This window comes from Glycine max, chromosome 8 (genome assembly GCF_000004515.6).
Source record: "Glycine max cultivar Williams 82 chromosome 8, Glycine_max_v4.0, whole genome shotgun sequence".
NCBI classification, from domain to species: Eukaryota; Viridiplantae; Streptophyta; class Magnoliopsida; order Fabales; family Fabaceae; genus Glycine; species Glycine max.
The window spans coordinates 41,895,415-41,914,052 of record NC_038244.2 but is presented as its reverse complement, the minus strand read 5'-3'; the positions used below and the strand labels follow the sequence as shown (position 1 = coordinate 41,914,052).

The window sequence follows — 18,638 nt, the reverse complement described above, 5'->3', positions numbered from 1 at the left end:
TTTTTAATATTTTTTTAAAAGGTTAACGACTTCAAAATGGTAAACCTATTTTTTTTAATAAAAAAACTACTTTTATACTATTTGTAAACATGTTTTTGTTTTGTTAACTTTTTTTTCTTTTCATAAATGTGTTTTTTCTTTTAAATTTAATATTGTTTACAATTTTATTTTTATTTTAAATAAAAAAATAAAAAATATATTTAAATATGTAATAAATAGTATTAAATTAATTTTATTAGTATATTTTTTGTGATTTTATTAAAACATGTTATTATTTTATTTTAATGTTTTATTATTTAAAACTAGTTATATATATTTTGAATATAGTTTAATGTAAAACAAAATATATATAACATGTTTTAAATAATAAAATATTAAAATAAAATAATAACATATTTTAATAAAATCACAAAAAATATACTAATAAAATCAACTTAATATTATTTATTATATATTTAAATATATTTTTTAAAACTTTTTTTATTTAAAATAAAAATAAAACTGTGAACAATATTTAATTTAAAATAAAAAACACATTTATGAAAAAAAAAGTTAACAAAATAAAAACATGTCTACAAATAGTAAAAAAGCAGTTTTTAAAAAATTTAATTTCTTTTAGAAAAAAAGTAACCTCATGTCTCCCAAAAAAATCCTTGGTTTCCCAGATGAAAGATATAAAAATCTTGAGAGTTTTTCAGGCCTACTTAATTATGTGAGAAATTTTAAAAATTATTTATTATATATTTAAATATATTTTTTTAACTTTTTTATTTAAAATAAAATAAAAATAAAACTCTGAACAATATTAAATTTAAAAGAAAAAACACATTTATGAAAAGAAAAAAAAAGGTTAACAAAAGAAAAACATGTCTACAAATAGTAAAAAATCACTTTTTAAAAAATTTAATTTTTTTTTAGAAAAAGAATAAAATAGTTTTATAACTTTAAATTCGTAAAACAAAATATGACTTCCATTTTAAAAAACATAAAAATAATAATAAGACTTTAAAATCGTAAAAAAAAATTAGTTAAAAAATTAAAAAAATAACAAGTCGTAATAGGTGTCATGACTTCTAGCAGGTATTATGACGTCAGAGTTAAGCATCGTAACACTTACTTAGTTTTAGATAATTTTTTAAAATATATCCCAATTGGAAAATTAAATTTTGTTTTACCTCTAATTGGTAAAAAAGCCCTAGATGTGATGTGTTTGACGAAACTTTTCAACAGAATTTGGTATAATGCAAAGGACATTATTTAATTCAACAAAATTTGGTATTGAAAACCTTTCAACGGGAAATTTACATACCAGAAAATATAAAAATAACATATTTGACTTCCAAAATATTAAGAGAAGTCTCAATTCTAACGATGCTCTAGCAGTTACATTTTGGGTGCAAATCAAAACTGAAACGTGTTGTAAACACAACTAGAAAAAAAGACGCGAAAAGACATTTTTCTAAGTGTGTGTTTAGATCCCAGAATTTTGAATTTTGAGAAATTTTAAATTTTAAGAATTTCAAATACTTCAATTGAAATTTTTTTATTTACAAAATTTTATATTTAAATAAAAAAATTAAAATTATGAGGGTGAAAAAAAATGAATGAAAAAAATAGAAGATATGATTGGTATGCTAGTTATATGTGTTTTTCTGTGCTCATATTCGATCGATGTTCCATGAGTTCAGACGGTGTTTCTTGAGAAAAAGTGTAAGAAGAGAATTTCAATTTTTCACCTTTTAGAAAGAAATTAAAATTCTAGATTTCTAGTCGTTTAAAATTCCAAAATTTTAAATTCTTGACAAAAAAACATTCAAACAATTAATTCTAGATTACAGAAATTCAAATTTTTTGATAGATTAGGGTGTGTTTGGTTTACATTTTCATTTTCTATTTTCATTTTTTAAAAATTATTTTTATTTTGGATACAAACCATATGTATTATTTACTTAAAATTACATTCCATGCTATCATATTATCATTTTATCTAAAATGAAATTCTTGTTTTCATTTTTATTACATTACCATTTTCTATTTTCAGTAAAAAATAAAAACAAAAAACTAAACACCTACTTACTCTTCTCATTTAAAATTGTCTATCCAAGCAGCAGGGGACTGAGGCCAAGAACATCATAGCAAGTGAGGCTACACTATTGTTGATTTCTTTGGTATATATTTAGCCATCCTTTCTCCCTCTTCTCTTCGCGTGGATTGATCGGAACGCCGTGAAACTGCTAGTGCCTCCGCTTGTGCTCCCAAAACGCACGCCGGAGATACCTCTCTTGGTCGCATCTACCATCATCGTTGGTAGCATAAGCGTTTTCTCCATTTTTTTCTCTCTCACGGTTCACCTTCTTTTGCGGCCAGGAAGAGCAACGAAAACCCCTTTGGTTCAACGCTTCTGCAGCTTTTTATTCATCCAAAATGTTCAATCAAAATTGTAATAGAGGCACATCTGATCATTAAAGTAAAGTTATTGCATTTTCTGCTTCAATGTATCATCATGCAAGAATTCAGGTAAAAAAAGATCAGCATGATATACGTTTTCCGGCTATGTTGATCCGTACAAAAAGCAGCTGGATTTCAAACACGTTAAATACTTCCAACCATGAGAACAAATCATACAATAACAAAAGCCTTATTGTATTAAATGAGGTCGGCTACATGGATCACACGATATCATTTGGCTTGGTTAAAAAACCACATATTCATAGATACAGTCACCAATCATACCATGGCAAATTCAATAGTTTTCTTTCCATCATGAGCCTTGCTGAAGAAATACTTGAAATAGTCAGAGTACAAAACTTGTTTATATTTTGGTTCATCGCCATCCTCCAACACTTTTGACAAAGGACCAATAACAGCATCAGGAGCTGGGTTGACAAAGATTGGAATGGAGATCCTGGTTTCTTTTTGCAACCACTCTATGCTCTATGCTTTTGTATCTTTCATTGCTCATTATCTGTAGCACATCCCCAATATTGATACCAATGCTCCCTGAACAGGAGGAACAAAGATCCAACTATCATCATCAATGCCTCTTACATAAAGCCCTCCAATATCATCCTGTAGAAGGACAGTGATTGATGATACATCGGAATGAGGGCCTACCCCTGCTACAACTTCAGGGTCAGGGCAAGCTGGGTAGTAATTGAAACCCAATATCATTGCCCCCATTAAAGTTTTTTCTCTTGGTTTATCTAACTCCTTTACATTCAGTTTCTTAAGAAGCACCTTTAACAATTTTCTAATTATAACTTCAGCATGCTTCATGTATTGCAGTGCTTGATCCCTAGATCAAGGATAGTCAATGAAGACTATATTAAATATCAATTATCACATATTCATAAGAAAATATAAACACTTATATCACTGTACAGTGTAGACACTTTCGGGCATATGTAATAGACGAAGCTACATTTGGAATGTTCATATGACAAAGGACCATAAGAAAAAATTAAACAATTTAAATTGCACTCCATCACTCTTGTCTCTTAGGCTCATGAACTCTGAGTTCACGATGGATTTATGTAAGACACATACTTTCAATTAACTAAACGATGTAGTTTAGTGTACTAATGTTTTTTTTCCCACAATAAGCAGATAAACTTACAATCTCACAATAGGCTTAACTGCTTAAGACTACCCCTCATGATTCAAGAAACAAATTCAATTTTCTTGTATTACACATTCTTTTCTGTTGCCTAAAACTTTGCACAAAAACTAAAATTATAAGATAATTTCTCCCTGCTATCCTCTATCCTGTATTCCTAGAAATAACTTCCCATTCCCAAGTACTCATTCAAATTCGGTCTGTTATAAATCCTAACAATTACAGTTTTGAGTACAACAACAACAGCTTTATCACACTAAATGAGATCGTATTACATCTCTGAACTCCATTAAATACCAAATCCTCATAGTACATCTCATAAAATTTATAAATTCAAGTGATGCACCATCCAAATCATGAGTATTAACAACACATTCTTTAACATACTTTTTACTATTTGTTAAAATTTATTAAAAATTAGAAAATCACAATAAAATTCGTACAACAAAGAGACCCACAATTTTTTTATAATTTTCAATAAATTTCAGTTAATAATACCTAACGACTTCAAAAAAAGTGTTAAGAGAGTGTTTAGTAAATATTTCTCTACCAAATCACAGATGATAAGAACTACCACTTACTTGCATATTGCAGGCCAATGTGCATGATTTTTTTCTTCCGAGGCATACACAAGTTGCAGATAATCTTTCCACTCCAAGATCGACTCAGCATGGGGGCTAAAGCTAGTGGCCAACCTGACAACTTCAGGGGATGAGTTCACTTTAAGACACTTCTTTTCCTCAGCTGGCAATACAAAGAACTTGTGCACAGCATCCTTGAGACCATCAAGAACCTTAGAGGGTATCCCGTGGTTCACAATTTGGAAGAAACCCCACTTGGTAGTAGCATCAAAGATGAAATCTTGGATATCCCATTTTGTGAAATCAATGATGGGTATTGATTCCTGAGGAATAATTTTGGAGTGGTCCAATCTGGCTTGGAGGGATTGAATGTATTGGTGAGGAACATTTGGGAGGTTCAGATCAGCAAGACCCTTTACTCCATTGGCTTGGTTCACCAAGAAATCAATGAGATTGGAGGGAGTGGAAGACATGGGAAAGTAAGACTAGAGAAAGAGATAATGGTTGGGATTTTAGAACACTTGATGAGAGTTGAGAATAAGAGCAAGCAGCATGTAAGAGTGGAAGCACTCCTTTTAGTTCTTCCGTGTATCAGTGCATGGGTGTAACTTCCACTACCATAGATTTATTTTGTTGTCAAATTTATAGAATTTTTTTTAAGCTAAATTAATCTACAAGTCCTTGAACTATTTGATAAATTTTAATAAGTACTCTCAAACTGCAGATGTGGTGTAAAAGTGAGAACACAAGCATGTAGAGACATGACAATTTTAAACTAAATTACCTAAACTATAACAGTTTTTAAAAGGTTCTCAAATGATTTATTTTTAAAATTGTCAAATAGTTTAGTAACCTCCAAATTAATTTAACTTTTTTTTTCATATACAAAATCCAAGGGAACAAACTAGCTGGAGTATGGATTCACTCTTAGCGGTGTTTCAAATTATGATTGCAGTTGGTACAATTGTGAGTTTTACAATTAATTATTGTGCTTCATATTCAAAATCTCATATTTACTACTCTTCTCTTTGAAATCTCACCTTTCTTTTGTTATCACTAACTCACCACCATCTTAAAATCCTCCTAGCCCTTATACATCCATTGCACCCAATTCATCCATTGCCCACTAATGAAAACTGTTCCTACCTCTTCAAGTCCCCATACATTGCTAGACTCTCCGGTTTCTAAGGTATTGTCTGTTTAAGTGCTCAGTGAACTTTTGTCCTTATAAAAGATGTCTTGGTGGGTTGAGAGGAGATGATGTTTAATTTTAAACGACCTGTGACCTTAATTCCTAAGCAATGAGAGACTATTGGAAACTAGTCAAACTTCGTTTTAATTCAATCCCAACCTAGATGATTGTTAGGGAAAATGGTTAGGAATTTCTGTAATAGATATGACCTTCCATCGTTTAGGTTTAAGATGATTGTACATGAGTTTGATTCATGTCCTCCATGCTTTTGCTTTCTTTATTTTATTAATAATATAATATATTAGGGTGTGCTGCAGATGATACAATATGCTTGGGATGTCAACCTAGTCGGGATCACAACACTATTGTGATGCTCTAACATGCTTTTTTGCCTTAAGGGGAAAAAAATCTAAAGCAAAAAGATTGAAATTAATGTCAATCTCAATTAAACTATGAAGAAAAGATCTTCCCAGAAACAAAAGTTGGTGTTGAAAAGTCTGATCTTTCTCTGGATCTTATTGAGATCAACGATAAACTACACTATATGTGCTCACGTTGTGAAGCTAGTTTGATGTTGCAGTATATTGATAATATATTTTTCTCTATCATTACTAACAAAGGTGGACGCAAAAATCCGAGGGTAATGGTTAGGGATTTCTTCCTCCAATGGACTTGGAGCTTAGTACCCATTATATACCTATGACTTTTAGTAATATTCTAGCATTTCTTCGTTAAGATTTCTGTATTATGATCACATATGTTTGCAAAGTAAAGAAAGGATAAATGTCAAAAGGATGGAATCAAGTGGCTTTTACTCTTCTATGCAAAGGTGGCCGCCATTCACTATGCTCTTTCTCACCTTTCTGTTCACAATTTTTGGATTTTCTTTGAGTTTCTACATGAAGTTCATTAATTTCTACACTTCAACAAGCATTCTCACATGTGGTTCAAAACTAACTGCATGATCTCTCACTTAATTAAAGGCATTTATGGAGGGTATTCCCTTGGCAGAAGTGTGCTTAGACTTTTATTTGTAAGTATGATATTCACTTTGCCATTTCTCTTTTTTCCAAGTTCTTACTAAACTTCTTTTTACACGGTGAATCTTTTTAGTATGGTTCATGGAATTACCTAGTCTATGAAAGCATTGTAAAATTAGATAAAAGATATTTGGGACAAATTTTCCTTCTCTTCTGCAACAGAGGAGCAGGGTCTAAAATCAAGGATTTCAAGATTCCAGTAGCATGAAATTGTGTTTCCTTTGGAGGAAAAAATAGTTAAAAGAAACATGGTGGGAAAGATGAATTGAAGGTATGATATGTAGGTATGCAACAAAAAGAAGGAAAATTAATCTTCGTGGGTGTTGTGAGAGTATCAGTGGTTAAAATAGGAGCCTGAATCCCTTATTTAGGAGTGAGGCATGTAACTCTTATTGAAAACATCGAAGTTGTTATCTTTGCTATTATCATTTATTACTAAGACTTCTACGTAAACTTGTTACTTGTTTCTAGTAATTTGATACTAAGAATTATGTTTTTGTAACAAAATTATGATGCCTAAGCAAAAACTTTTAAAATATTTTATTTTTCAATAATTTTATCACCAAAAGGGATTGATTGTCTTTGAGTATTTCCTTATATGTTACATGATTATTTTATCATGGACATGGCAACTGCGTTTGTGAGGACTGAGGAGAAGTAGCAACAATGAAAATGAAGGCAAGTCATTTTATGAAGTTTATGAAGAACTGATGTATCAGAAGGAAATGGACATTCTTTTGGTGAAGTTTCAATTTGTTGTATCTAAACACAAATTTCTGACCTTGGTGGTCTAATTTCTATGCCACAACTTTTTGTATCTACACACCTCGATGTTGGTTCTTCACCGATTGGGATCCTAGTGTGTTCCAAGGGTTGGATTGTTTGCCCACTAAAGTGGTATGTGGGCTAGGTTCAAAACGTTGTGAGACAGTTTGATCCATATCCAGTGTGGCATTAGAGCATTGACAGGACCTTTCCTTAGTACGAGAAGACAAGGAGGGATGCATTATGTGCTGCCCAGAAGAGTAAAAGATGGCAGCACATAATCGGGTGTGCCATCTTTTACTATATAATTGGTACGGTCACAATTGATATTGGTTGCAGGATTGCAGCTGATGATTTTAAATAAAAAAAATATCTACACAGTATATTAACATAGCAATATTTTATTTTGACCTTGAAAGCCTCTTAGATAACTTTAGTATCATACATAGCTTCATACCAAACTCCTTCCAACTAGGCAACTACTATTATGAAGACAAGGGAACATTTTATTCTCAAGGTCATAGAAAACACAAAAGCTAGTTCCTCTAGCTAAGCACCTAAAAATTAGGGTCTTTGTATAGCTGGAGAACCTTCTTCCAAGATGGCCTATTGCTAATGTCATCCCACCAAGCACTCACATGCTTCCTTTCTCTAACCATATACCCCTTTTTCATGTGATTCATCAAATAATGAGTAAATGGGAGATGACTAAGGTCAGCAAGGCTGAAGAAATCCCCTGCCAAGTACTTTGTCTTGGATAGCCTCTCCTCATAAATGTCAAGCACCTTCCCAAGCTTTTCTTCACTCTCTTGAATAACTTTTGGGTCAAATGGCTCCCCCTTATATGGGTGAACCAAAACATGCATAACCAAGTTGTAGATTGGTGGGTAATAGTTATGGGCCTCAACTTCAAGCCATTGCTCCACAAGGCCCCTCTCTTCTATAGTCTTCCCCAACAAATCAGTCCCTTGGTTTTTGTACTTTTCAGAATAGTACCTAAGTATTGCCCTTGATTCTACACAATCAAGAGAGAGAGAGAGAGTTTTTTTAAGAAGACCAAAATAAAAAGGATCAAGGTTATTTATGTTAAATTAAAAGGTATATAAACAAAATGAGGAAACAAGTAAAGGGGCTAACCATAAAGAGTATAATCACCATCTTGAATAACTGGCATCAATCCAAAGGGCTGCAAATTATAAGCAACAAGCGTATTATATTTGAAAATATTAAAACCCATTTTGTTGCTTTATCTTAGATTCTTAATATTTGACAATCATATATTTAAGCTATATAGGATTATCTTAGACTCTCCCAACATCTATTTATTTATTAACATTTTATTCATGAAAACAATGTTTCTCGTGAAAGAATTATGTAAAAACAACACATGAACATATTGAAAATAACATCGTTTTTTTCTAATTTGTTTTTCCATTAAATATCTATTATGTTGAAATAATCTCAATGCAAATTGATTCATATGTTTGATGATAATAATAAGAGAATAATTTTGAAAAATCATTTTCTCGTCTCATTTTTTTTTTACTTTTAATTACAAAATTGTGACCTTATTTTTAATTCATTTTCCTTTTTCAAGATTTATACAAGAAACATAAAAATAAAAAAAAAATGTTTTACTATTTTTTTGGTATAAATATTTGAAAACATAATAATTAAAAATGAAAACTAAAAACATTTTCTCAAAGTGAATGGGTCCTAAATTAACTCACGCACATAACATCTTGTGTAATCAGAAATGCTCAATTACCAAGGTGTCCAAGTAAGATGTCAGATATACTATTGTTGCTGGATGAAAAAGTGGAAAACCTATAATATTAGGGGATGAAAAACGCATAGAAAAAGTAATTGAACCTGCAATTTGAGGTATTCAGGCTGCTTATGCTCTTCCTTAAAGCTATCAACATGTATTGTTTCAAACTCAATTTCTTTCTCAATGAGACACACTATCACCCGCTTTGGGTTAGCATAGTCAGGGCCATAGACCTTCACCACCATTGTAATTTGCAGAAAACAAAATTAGGGAGATTTGGTTGAGGGTCAAGGTTAACCTTGTTGCTTCTTATAATGCCAACATAAACAAAAAAATAATAAAGTTTCAGAAGAGGTTCAATGAATCAAAATCAACTCAATTAATGAAATATATTTAGAGTGATAAAAATATTAATAAATATATAAAAACATTAAAAAAAACTAAAGAATAAAGATCTACATAATTATTATCAAACAAAGTATAATCATAAATTTGTGGGAAAAAATAAACTGATTAATTTACTAATAAATGAAAAATATTTGGAGGTATTAAAGGCAAAGTTATTCAAATTAATTAAATAAGTTTGAATATGCGATATATACAGTTTTTTTTTTTTGTTAACAAAAACCGTTCTTAATCACGTGGTTCGGATTTTAGTCAGCTCATCATTCCTTCCGAGATTCAACAAGTATTGCCAACCGAATTAAAGTTATGAAACCTCTTAATTAACTCGGTTGAGATTAACTTTAATCTCTTAATTAACTCGGTTGAGATAGTAGGTTAGTGATTCAACCGATAGATCAGTAATTAGTTTGATTTTACTTGATATATGTTAAAAAATTCAAATTATATACTTATCTATTATATATAAGTATATAATTAATATTATTTGATTAAGAAAAATTCATTCATACTTAAAAATTCAAAATAATAATTAAAGTATTAAAGTTGATAAAGTCTACAAATAATAATTTAATAATATAATTACACAATTCCCGAGTTTTTTTTAAGTGTTTTTTTTGTTTTTCTTTATGCAAAACAAGTTTTAAAAATCGGTTTGGGTCGTTGAGTTTATCTCAAATCGACCAGGTCCGGTTGGGTCTAATCGAGTCATTCAGGACCAGATGCATGACCGATTCAATAACCAAACCGGTTCAATTATGTCATCGGGTCCCGATTCAATAACCAAACCGGTTCATTTTTATTTTGTTTTTTAGAATATGACATTTAATATTATAAGAAATATAAGTAAAAATAACAATTAATATTACATTAAAAAACTGATAAATATATTGATACAAGTTTTTTATTCTTACACCAAGATTGTTATGGATGGGAGGGAGTGTGTAACATTATATAAAAGAAGGGATCAATTTATATTGTGTAATTTTGATGACTATTATACTATTTTATAATTTTTAACCGAATAATATTTTCTTAAAACTTATTCTTGAATTAAAAATTTCATTTACATAGATCAGATATAAAAAAATTTATATTAATCCAAAATCAATTGTTACCTTATTCATATAAATTAAAATCGATGTACCATAAACTTTTCAAAATATATTAAAATATGAATCATTTAATAATTATTTTGTTATTGTTTAATTTTGACAAAATTTAACATAGACGATCTTGGTAATACGTAGATATAATTTAACGGTTAGATCAATAAAAATCACATCCTATATTAAGTTATAAAAATGATATAATAGTTATCAAAGTTTCACCAATAATTTAATCTCTTCTCTCTCTTTATATATATATATATATATATATATATATATATATATATATATATATATATATATGAAAAGTCATAAATCAAATTAATATACATTATATTTTGAACTTTAATAAATATATAAATTATATTTAATAATAACATCAAATTCTGCATTCAAAAAAAGTAATAGCATTAAATTCGTCTATATATATATATATATATATTATATTTATTTAATATAATAAATAATAGAAAATTTTTAAGTTTATACAAATGTTACATTAAATATGTAAATTATTAAATATGTAATATTAAATAACATTAAATATTTTCCATTAATTGAATTGATTTTGATTTATTGAAACTTTATTGTTTTCTGTTTAGGTTGGGAAACACGATTTAGGACAGATTACTTTAAGAGGATTGGGGAGACTGTCACCACTAACTTTTTTATTTTTCTCAATATAAGATATGTGTATATATAGTTATGAATTTATCCCATAACCTAAAATATTGTTAAGAAAAATAATTTATAATATAAATAATATTTCCACTAATTTACAAAAACTTAAATATGTTGTTATTCTCTCAAATGTGAGTCATCTTTTTAGTCTTCTAAAATTTAAAATTCTTTTTCTTAGTTCCTAGATTTGCAAAATGTTTTTTTTTTTTTAAGTGTGAGTCAAACAAAAAACAAAATATTCATAACTTTAGGAATTTTTTACCATTAGAATTTAAGTATTTTTTTAAATTTTAAAGAATGATTTTTTGGCAGTTTTAAATGGTCACAATCAAGTCAATAAAAAAATATTAAAGCAATTTTTAAAGTGGTTAATAAGTTTTAAAATTTTTTATTGACTTAATTATAATAGTTTTTAACATCCAGAAACATACTTTAAAATATAAAATAGAAAACCAAATTTTGACTATCAAAAGTTATTACAAACTGTGAATCTTTTATTTTATATTTGACTTGTGTCATGCAAAAGGATTAAAAAGAATATTTTTTTTGAATTTTAAGGATTAAAAAAAGTACTTTAAATTTGTAAGACTTAAAAAGAAAGAACTTAAATTTGAGGGATTGAAAATATATTTAGAACATTTATAAATGTGAGTATTGCTGAGTAAGTGCTGACCCAAGTAAAATTTTCTATATCCGTCACAAATTAATGCCTTAATCTAATATTCATAATCTTGCTTTCTTCTACAAATTACAATCTAGACTTTTCTTCTTGCACCAACCATTTTTTCTTCTACACCTAACATATTTTTTATGATTCCAACATTGCCCTTACGTATAGTCTATATGAATTGCTAATTCGTATGGTCTTTATGGATTACCAATCCGTATGGGCCTTACGGATTGTCAATCCATAAGAGCCTTATAGATTGACAATTCGCATGCCCTTTATATATTGGGCCATACAGATGACCCATACGAATTGTTAAAAATATGTGACTTTCGCGTTATTATGATTTTTATTGAACCTATGATTTTTATTTAAAATTCATATATGTAAAAAAATACATTATTAGATCAAAATTGATTGCTTAAAAAATTATTATGTAAACTTATATGTGTATTAAATATATATTAGAAATTTTAGTGATATATATAATGATGTTAATTATTTTTTAATATAATTGACCTATTAGCTTAGTTGGTTAAAATATTGTGTTAATAATGAGAAAGTCATAGACTTGAGACCTGCATGGTCCATTAATTTTAAATTACTTCATAAAACATATTTTTAACAGTACACATGGACATAGAATTGACAATCTGTAGGAAGAAAAGCCCATTACAATGGTAGTGAAGGTCCATGGCCCAAACTATGCTCACCCAAAGTCACTGATAGTATGTCCAAGTTTTTTAACTTTCCCACTTCATCTAAGAACATTTGTAATTACACAAGATGTTATGTAAGTGAGTTTAGGGATCATTTGTTATGAGAAAATGTTTTCAGTTTCCATTTTAATTATTTTAATTTGTTTTCAATCTATTTTTTTTTCAAAGACTTGTATAGAAAATAGAGAAAATAATTTTTTTTCTCTATTTCTTATACAAATATTGAAAACAAAAAAACAAAGATTATCCCAAAGACACATTTTGAGTTGTTAAAAGATTGGAAACCAAGTTTGAAACATTGGCGTGTTTGGGACTATCCGTCTGAAGTGAGGATAATGAATATATATAACCTATAAGAGAATAAACTTGACTCGAGGACTATTAGTGAGTATTTCATTAGGTTTGTTGAAAGGTCTAAAGGTTATAGGTTTTATTGTCTATATCATATTACTAGGATTGTGGAATCAAGAAATGCCAAGTTTCTTTAAAATTACATGGTCAATGGGAGTGATCAGTTGGGGGACTTAGGTTTTGAAATTGATCATATAGAGTTTCAACCTTCCACGTCAAATGAATGATTGGTTGTAGTTCATACCCCTCAAATTCAAAGGGATGATGAGCAACCAATGGCTGACATTCCATAATTTGTTGTTGATAATCCACTAGATGAAGTTGATCATCAAATTCTTGAAAATGATAAACAACTAGTTGAACAACATGATCCACAAGAAAATGTTGATGCAACATTAAGGAGATCTACTAGAGAAAGAAAATCAGTTATTCTTAGTGATTATATTGTATATTTGTAAGAATCTAACTATAATATTGGAGCTAAAAATGATCCTGAAACTTTTGATCAAGCCATGAGTTGCAAAGAGTCAAATTTATGGTATGATGTCATAAAGGATGAGATGAATTCCATGCAAAGTAATGGAGTTTTGAACCTTGTAGAGTTGCCTAATAGGGCAAAGGTCATTGGCTGTAAATGGGTCTTTAAGACCAAAAAGGATTTATTAGGCAACATTGAGAGATACAATGCAAGACTCATTGTTAAGGAATTTACTTAAAAAGAATGAATCGACCACACATAATGAAAGATTCTCTTTGTATTATCTTGGCATTAGTTGTTCATTTTGACCTTGAGTTGCAACAAATGAATGTGAAAATAGTCTTTCGTAATGGTGATTTAGAGGAAGAGGTTTATATGAAACAACATGAAGGCCTATCCTCTAAGAGTGGTGATTGCAAGCTTAAGAAATCTATATGTGGTTTAAAACAAGCCTTCCTTCAATGGTACCTTAAGTTTCATGAAATAATTTCTTTATTTGGCTTTAATGAAAATCCCATGGATCAATGTATATACCACAAGGTCAGTGAGAGTAAAATATGTTTTCTTGTTTTATATGTAGATAATATTTTTGTGGCAGCCAATGATCAAGATTTCAAATGAAAGATTATTCACCAAGTGTCGCTCTCATTGTGAAAGGAGATAGATTTAATTTGAACCGATGCCCAAAAAATGACTTTGAAAGGAAATAAATAAAAAACATTCTTTATGTTTCAGTTGTTGGAAGCCTCATGTGTGCTCAAGTATGCACAAGGCTTGACATTACATTTGCAGTTGAAAAGTTAGGAAGATATTAGAGTAATCCAGGTATTGCCACGTGAGAAATGCAAAGAAAGTGATGAGGTACCTTCAAGGGACCAAAGATTACATGCTTATGCATAGATAGACAGACTATCTAGATGTGATTGGTTATTCAAACTCAGACTTTGTTGGCTGTGTTGATTCTGGCAAACCAACATCTGAGTAGACTTTCATGATGGCTGATGGTTCTGTTCCGTGGATGAGTGTTAAGAAGACTTTGACTGCTACTTCTACCGTGAAAGTTGAGTTTATCTCTTGCTTTGAGGCTACATCACATGGTGTATGTCTTGAGAATTTCATTTATGGTTCTTCGTTTTTTCATTCTACATCATGTGTCATCATAAATTTTCAATTAGCAGTGTCCAAATTGCAGAATAAAGCAAGATCAAGGAGATTTGATTAACGATTCTCGTGGTGAAAAACGAAGAATCATAAAAATGAGGTTAAATTGGAAGAAACAAATTGATTCAAAGTTTTTGGATTGGGTTTGGGTGCCCTCACTGCATATTGGGTTGCTGTTAGAGTGGTGATGGGGGCTGCCAGAAGCAATATGCTGAACAGTTGGAGTGCATCTTAGCGTCCAAGCCGGAGGTGGCAAGGGTTTTCAGAGATCATGGAAAGGGATGGAGAATAAAAACAAAAATATTTTGATACAGAGAGTATAATAAGATGGTAGATCACTTATGATAATGGTGCATTGATGGACCACTTATGATAATTTTGTTAAATATTTTTGTATTGGGATCAAATTCAGTTATGATGAATTTGTGATTTATTTGTAAGACAACTAATGGGAGTAGGGATTCCAGTTTTGCCTAGAGTCTCATTGATCATTTTTCATAATTTTTTTTATTTCTAAGATTTAAATTCAAAGTCTTACTTAAAAAAATGAAGACCATCAATAATTTGATAGTGTAAGTTATTGACTTTGAAAGAGTCACATGAATATATAAGATTGAGGACAAGTGTGGTCTAAAACAGAAAATAATTATTTCATCCATTTTAAAATAAGTGTTGTCATAGATTATTTTATACAAATAAAAAAATTAATAAATAAAAGAAAGAAAATAATGAATATATAAAATCAATCTTATATGATAATTACTTTATTTATACGTTTTATTGTCCAGTATTAATATTATACAATATATAAATGATAAAAGATGATTATTGTTATATTAAAAAATTAAAATAATAATTATGTTGAGATAATTTTTTTTATTATATGACAATGATAAGGAGACAATGTTGGGGATCAATTAAGACAGTGGTCCTCCCCGTCAACTTTGAAACTGTAATGTGGGAATATACAAATGCAACACTCCTGTCGTTGATTTCAACACTTAAATAGATTAGTGTTTTGTTTTTCTTTTCTTAAAAAAATTTGCGATCGTAATGAAATACGTCAAGCACTGACAATGGAATTTTGTTAAAATTAAAAAATTGTGGTCACAGTCATAGCAGCCGCACTAACATAGTAAAATAATATTTCTTTATCCTCAATAATTTTCTAATGAATTGAAAAAACAATGACTTTTTCTGGAACTGTACACGAGTGATCAGCATAAAAGCACAACTTGACTGACACACGGAACCAATCTAAAGATAAATAAAATTCAGGAAAAAAAAAAAAAAAACATGGTGGTGAAGGTGTATGGTCCAACCTATGGATCCCCCAAGAGGGTCCTGGTGTGTCTGATTGAGAAGGAAATTGAGTTTGAAACAGTGCATGTTGATCTCTTCAAGGGAGAGAATAAGGAACCTGAGTTCCTTAAGCTGCAGGTTCAGTTTTTCTTTCAATTTTTTTTTTTTTTTGCTCTATCACAATTCACACAGTTTGCTTCACTTGGTTTCCATATTTTTTTTAAATGTTTTCATGTTTGATTATTCCTGTGTCTAATAAATCTGCAGCCATTTGGATCCCTTCCTGTTATTCAAGACGGTGATTATACTCTCTATGGTAAACCCTTTTAGCCCCTTTATTATTTCTGCATTTTTTTTTCCTGTGTCATGTAGTTAATAGGTTGGTGGTTTTGAAATTTTGATCTTTCCTTGAAGTTCTTACCTTGTTTAGTCCTTATTGATGTTATTTGAATTGTGAGGTTAGGATCGTTCATTTTTGTCCTGTAACTATTGTCTTTCCTAATTGCTATTCCTTTGTTTTAAAAGGAGGCAGAGGGGGTTACAATTTAGTTACTCCATGAAATTAGATTTTCAGTTTCTTTTTTATAAACACATGTTGTGGTTTGATGCATCATGCATGTAACTATAACAATCCTTAATGGTGTTAGTAATAATTGTTTTTTGTTGTGTCAAAATTGGAAGTAGGATAATCTGAAAGGCTGAATGCTTACATCCCCAAATTTGTTTTCTTTGCTTTTTGCAACTTCAGGATGGTCTATATTCAATACTAATACACTGATTTTAAACCAATGTGCAGAATCTCGTGCAATAATCAGATACTTAGCTGAGAAGTATAAAGACCAAGGGACTGACTTATTGGGAAAGACAATAGAAGAAAAGGGTCTAGTGGAACAATGGCTTGAAGTGGAAGCTCATAACTTTCACCCACCACTCTACAACTTGGTTATTAATGTTCTGTTTGCGCCATTAACGGGGGCTCCTTCGGACCAAAAAGTGATAGAAGAAAGTGATAAAAAGATTGAGAAGGTGCTGGATGTTTATGAGGAGAGGCTGTCAAAGAGCAAGTACTTGGCTGGTGACTTCTTCAGCCTTGCTGATCTTAGCCACCTCCCATTTGGTCACTATTTGGTGAACCAAACCGGGAGAGGAAATTTGGTCAGAGACAGGAAGCATGTGAGTGCTTGGTGGGATGATATTAGTAACAGACCTGCTTGGCAGAAGGTTCTTCAGCTATATAAATACCCTGTCTAGTTAGTTCGATCTACCCCAACATTCCAAGATGGTGTGAGGGATGTGCCTTCAGTGTTTTCTGATACCTGTTTGAGAATATAATGGAGGCTATCTGCAAGATGTGGACCTGTAGTTTTTTTTGGATTTGGATCTTTTCCTCTTCTTGAATAATAACATTGGATGGTGAAAACATAAATTTAAAATTATTGAGCAGTGTGATTAGTTGTTGAGTCCATTAGTTATAACTTGTTATCTAAGAAGCCTCTTGTGTTGAGAAGTAATAATAAATATCAGTATTTACATGTTATAAGTTTGGATCTCGACATTAATACAGAGTATGCATTTAGAAACTTGTGCTTGCAAAGTTTTGTGGGGCAACCTCAGTTTTGGAAGACAAGATTTTGCATATTTGACCTGAGTTATGGACGTATGTATTACTTAAAATTATCGAGCAAAATTTATATTACCAAACAAAATATCATTTTATCCTTATAATTCGTAAAAGTTGTTGTTAAAAGTAAAGAAAGTCCCACCAAATTATCTTTATTAGTTTTATCTTCCTCCAATTTTTCATATACTTTTCTTACTTCTCATCATACCTACACAACCATTGAAGACTCTGCAATTAGAAAAATGAATTGAACCTTTTTGTTTCTTTTTCCTAGATATTATTAGCATTTGAAAGTCACTCTTGACTTTCACCAATTTCTGAAATTGTGAGGAAAGTGTACGTGGCATGCTAAACAGATCTGTATCTTTGTTGTGGATTTTCATCACATTGCATTGTATGATTGAACAAGATAATATGGTTTACTGTCTTCTTGCTTTAATTTGTTGTTACTGAATCAACATTTTTTTCTTGGTAAAATGGTTTGCTAATTCAAACTGCTTTAATGGGATGGTTTAAGCTGTTAACTTGTGACACACTGAAGTTGTTCATCAAATTGTTGAGATTGGATATGACCATGAACGAGTTATCCTCATTTTTGTATTTTTCAACTATTAATAGTGTGTAAATGTTTAATATTCACAAAATTCCTCACAGTTGCTATGATTGGGCCTTCTATTCCGAACGAGTAATGACTCACCAGTGCATTTAGGTTTTAGAAACCTAATTTCAATTTGTTGTTTGTTTGCTTGTTTTGGTGTTTTGAATTTATGATTACTCAGTTGAGCCATTTTAATATTGGAATCCTTTTGGTTAGGAAGTCACATTTAACTGAATTGCAAGTAATAGGTTTAACAATGAATATGTAGGCATCTGTTGTTTATGGATAGAAGAGTATGCATTTATAAAGTTGTGCTTGCCAAGTCTTCTAAGGACAACCTGAGTTTTGGGAGTCAAGTGGTTGTGTATTTGAACTAAGCAGTATCGATGTATGTTTTTAAATTTAAGTAAAACTAGCTATCCTATGCATATCAGAAAGAGTCATATTCTCTCATGTCCAAGGCTATGGTCTAATAAGTCATTCAAAGTTTGTGTTTGAAACTCCCTGAGTCTCTATGATGAAATGGAGACTATGATCAATAACTTCTGATGGGGACAAGGGGAAAAAGATACATGGGCTATCTA

The 18,638-nt window shown here is 30.3% G+C and overlaps 2 protein-coding genes and 1 pseudogene across 2 annotated transcripts; 1 reads left to right on the top strand and 2 right to left on the bottom strand.

The window, feature by feature from the left end:
• Window positions 1–2,078: 2,078 nt before the first annotated feature.
• On the bottom strand, window positions 2,079–4,796 carry LOC100809939 (feruloyl CoA ortho-hydroxylase F6H1-3-like; annotated as a pseudogene).
• Window positions 4,797–7,751: 2,955 nt separating this feature from the next.
• LOC100809406 (glutathione S-transferase F9-like) lies at window positions 7,752–9,210 on the bottom strand. The gene is made up of 3 exons (NM_001317629.1): window positions 9,067–9,210; window positions 8,332–8,380; window positions 7,752–8,209 (listed from the first exon to the last, which is right to left on the bottom strand). Exons 1-3 carry the CDS (start codon window positions 9,208–9,210, stop codon window positions 7,752–7,754), a joined length of 651 nt encoding a protein of 216 aa, NP_001304558.1.
• Window positions 9,211–15,703: 6,493 nt separating this feature from the next.
• Window positions 15,704–17,533, top strand: GSTF5 (phi class glutathione S-transferase). Its single transcript, NM_001252713.2, has 3 exons — window positions 15,704–15,973; window positions 16,103–16,151; window positions 16,632–17,533. The coding sequence occupies exons 1-3, from the start codon at window positions 15,830–15,832 to the stop codon at window positions 17,084–17,086; spliced, it is 648 nt and encodes a 215-aa protein (NP_001239642.1). The 5' UTR covers window positions 15,704–15,829; the 3' UTR covers window positions 17,087–17,533.
• The last annotated feature ends 1,105 nt before the right edge of the window (window positions 17,534–18,638 follow it).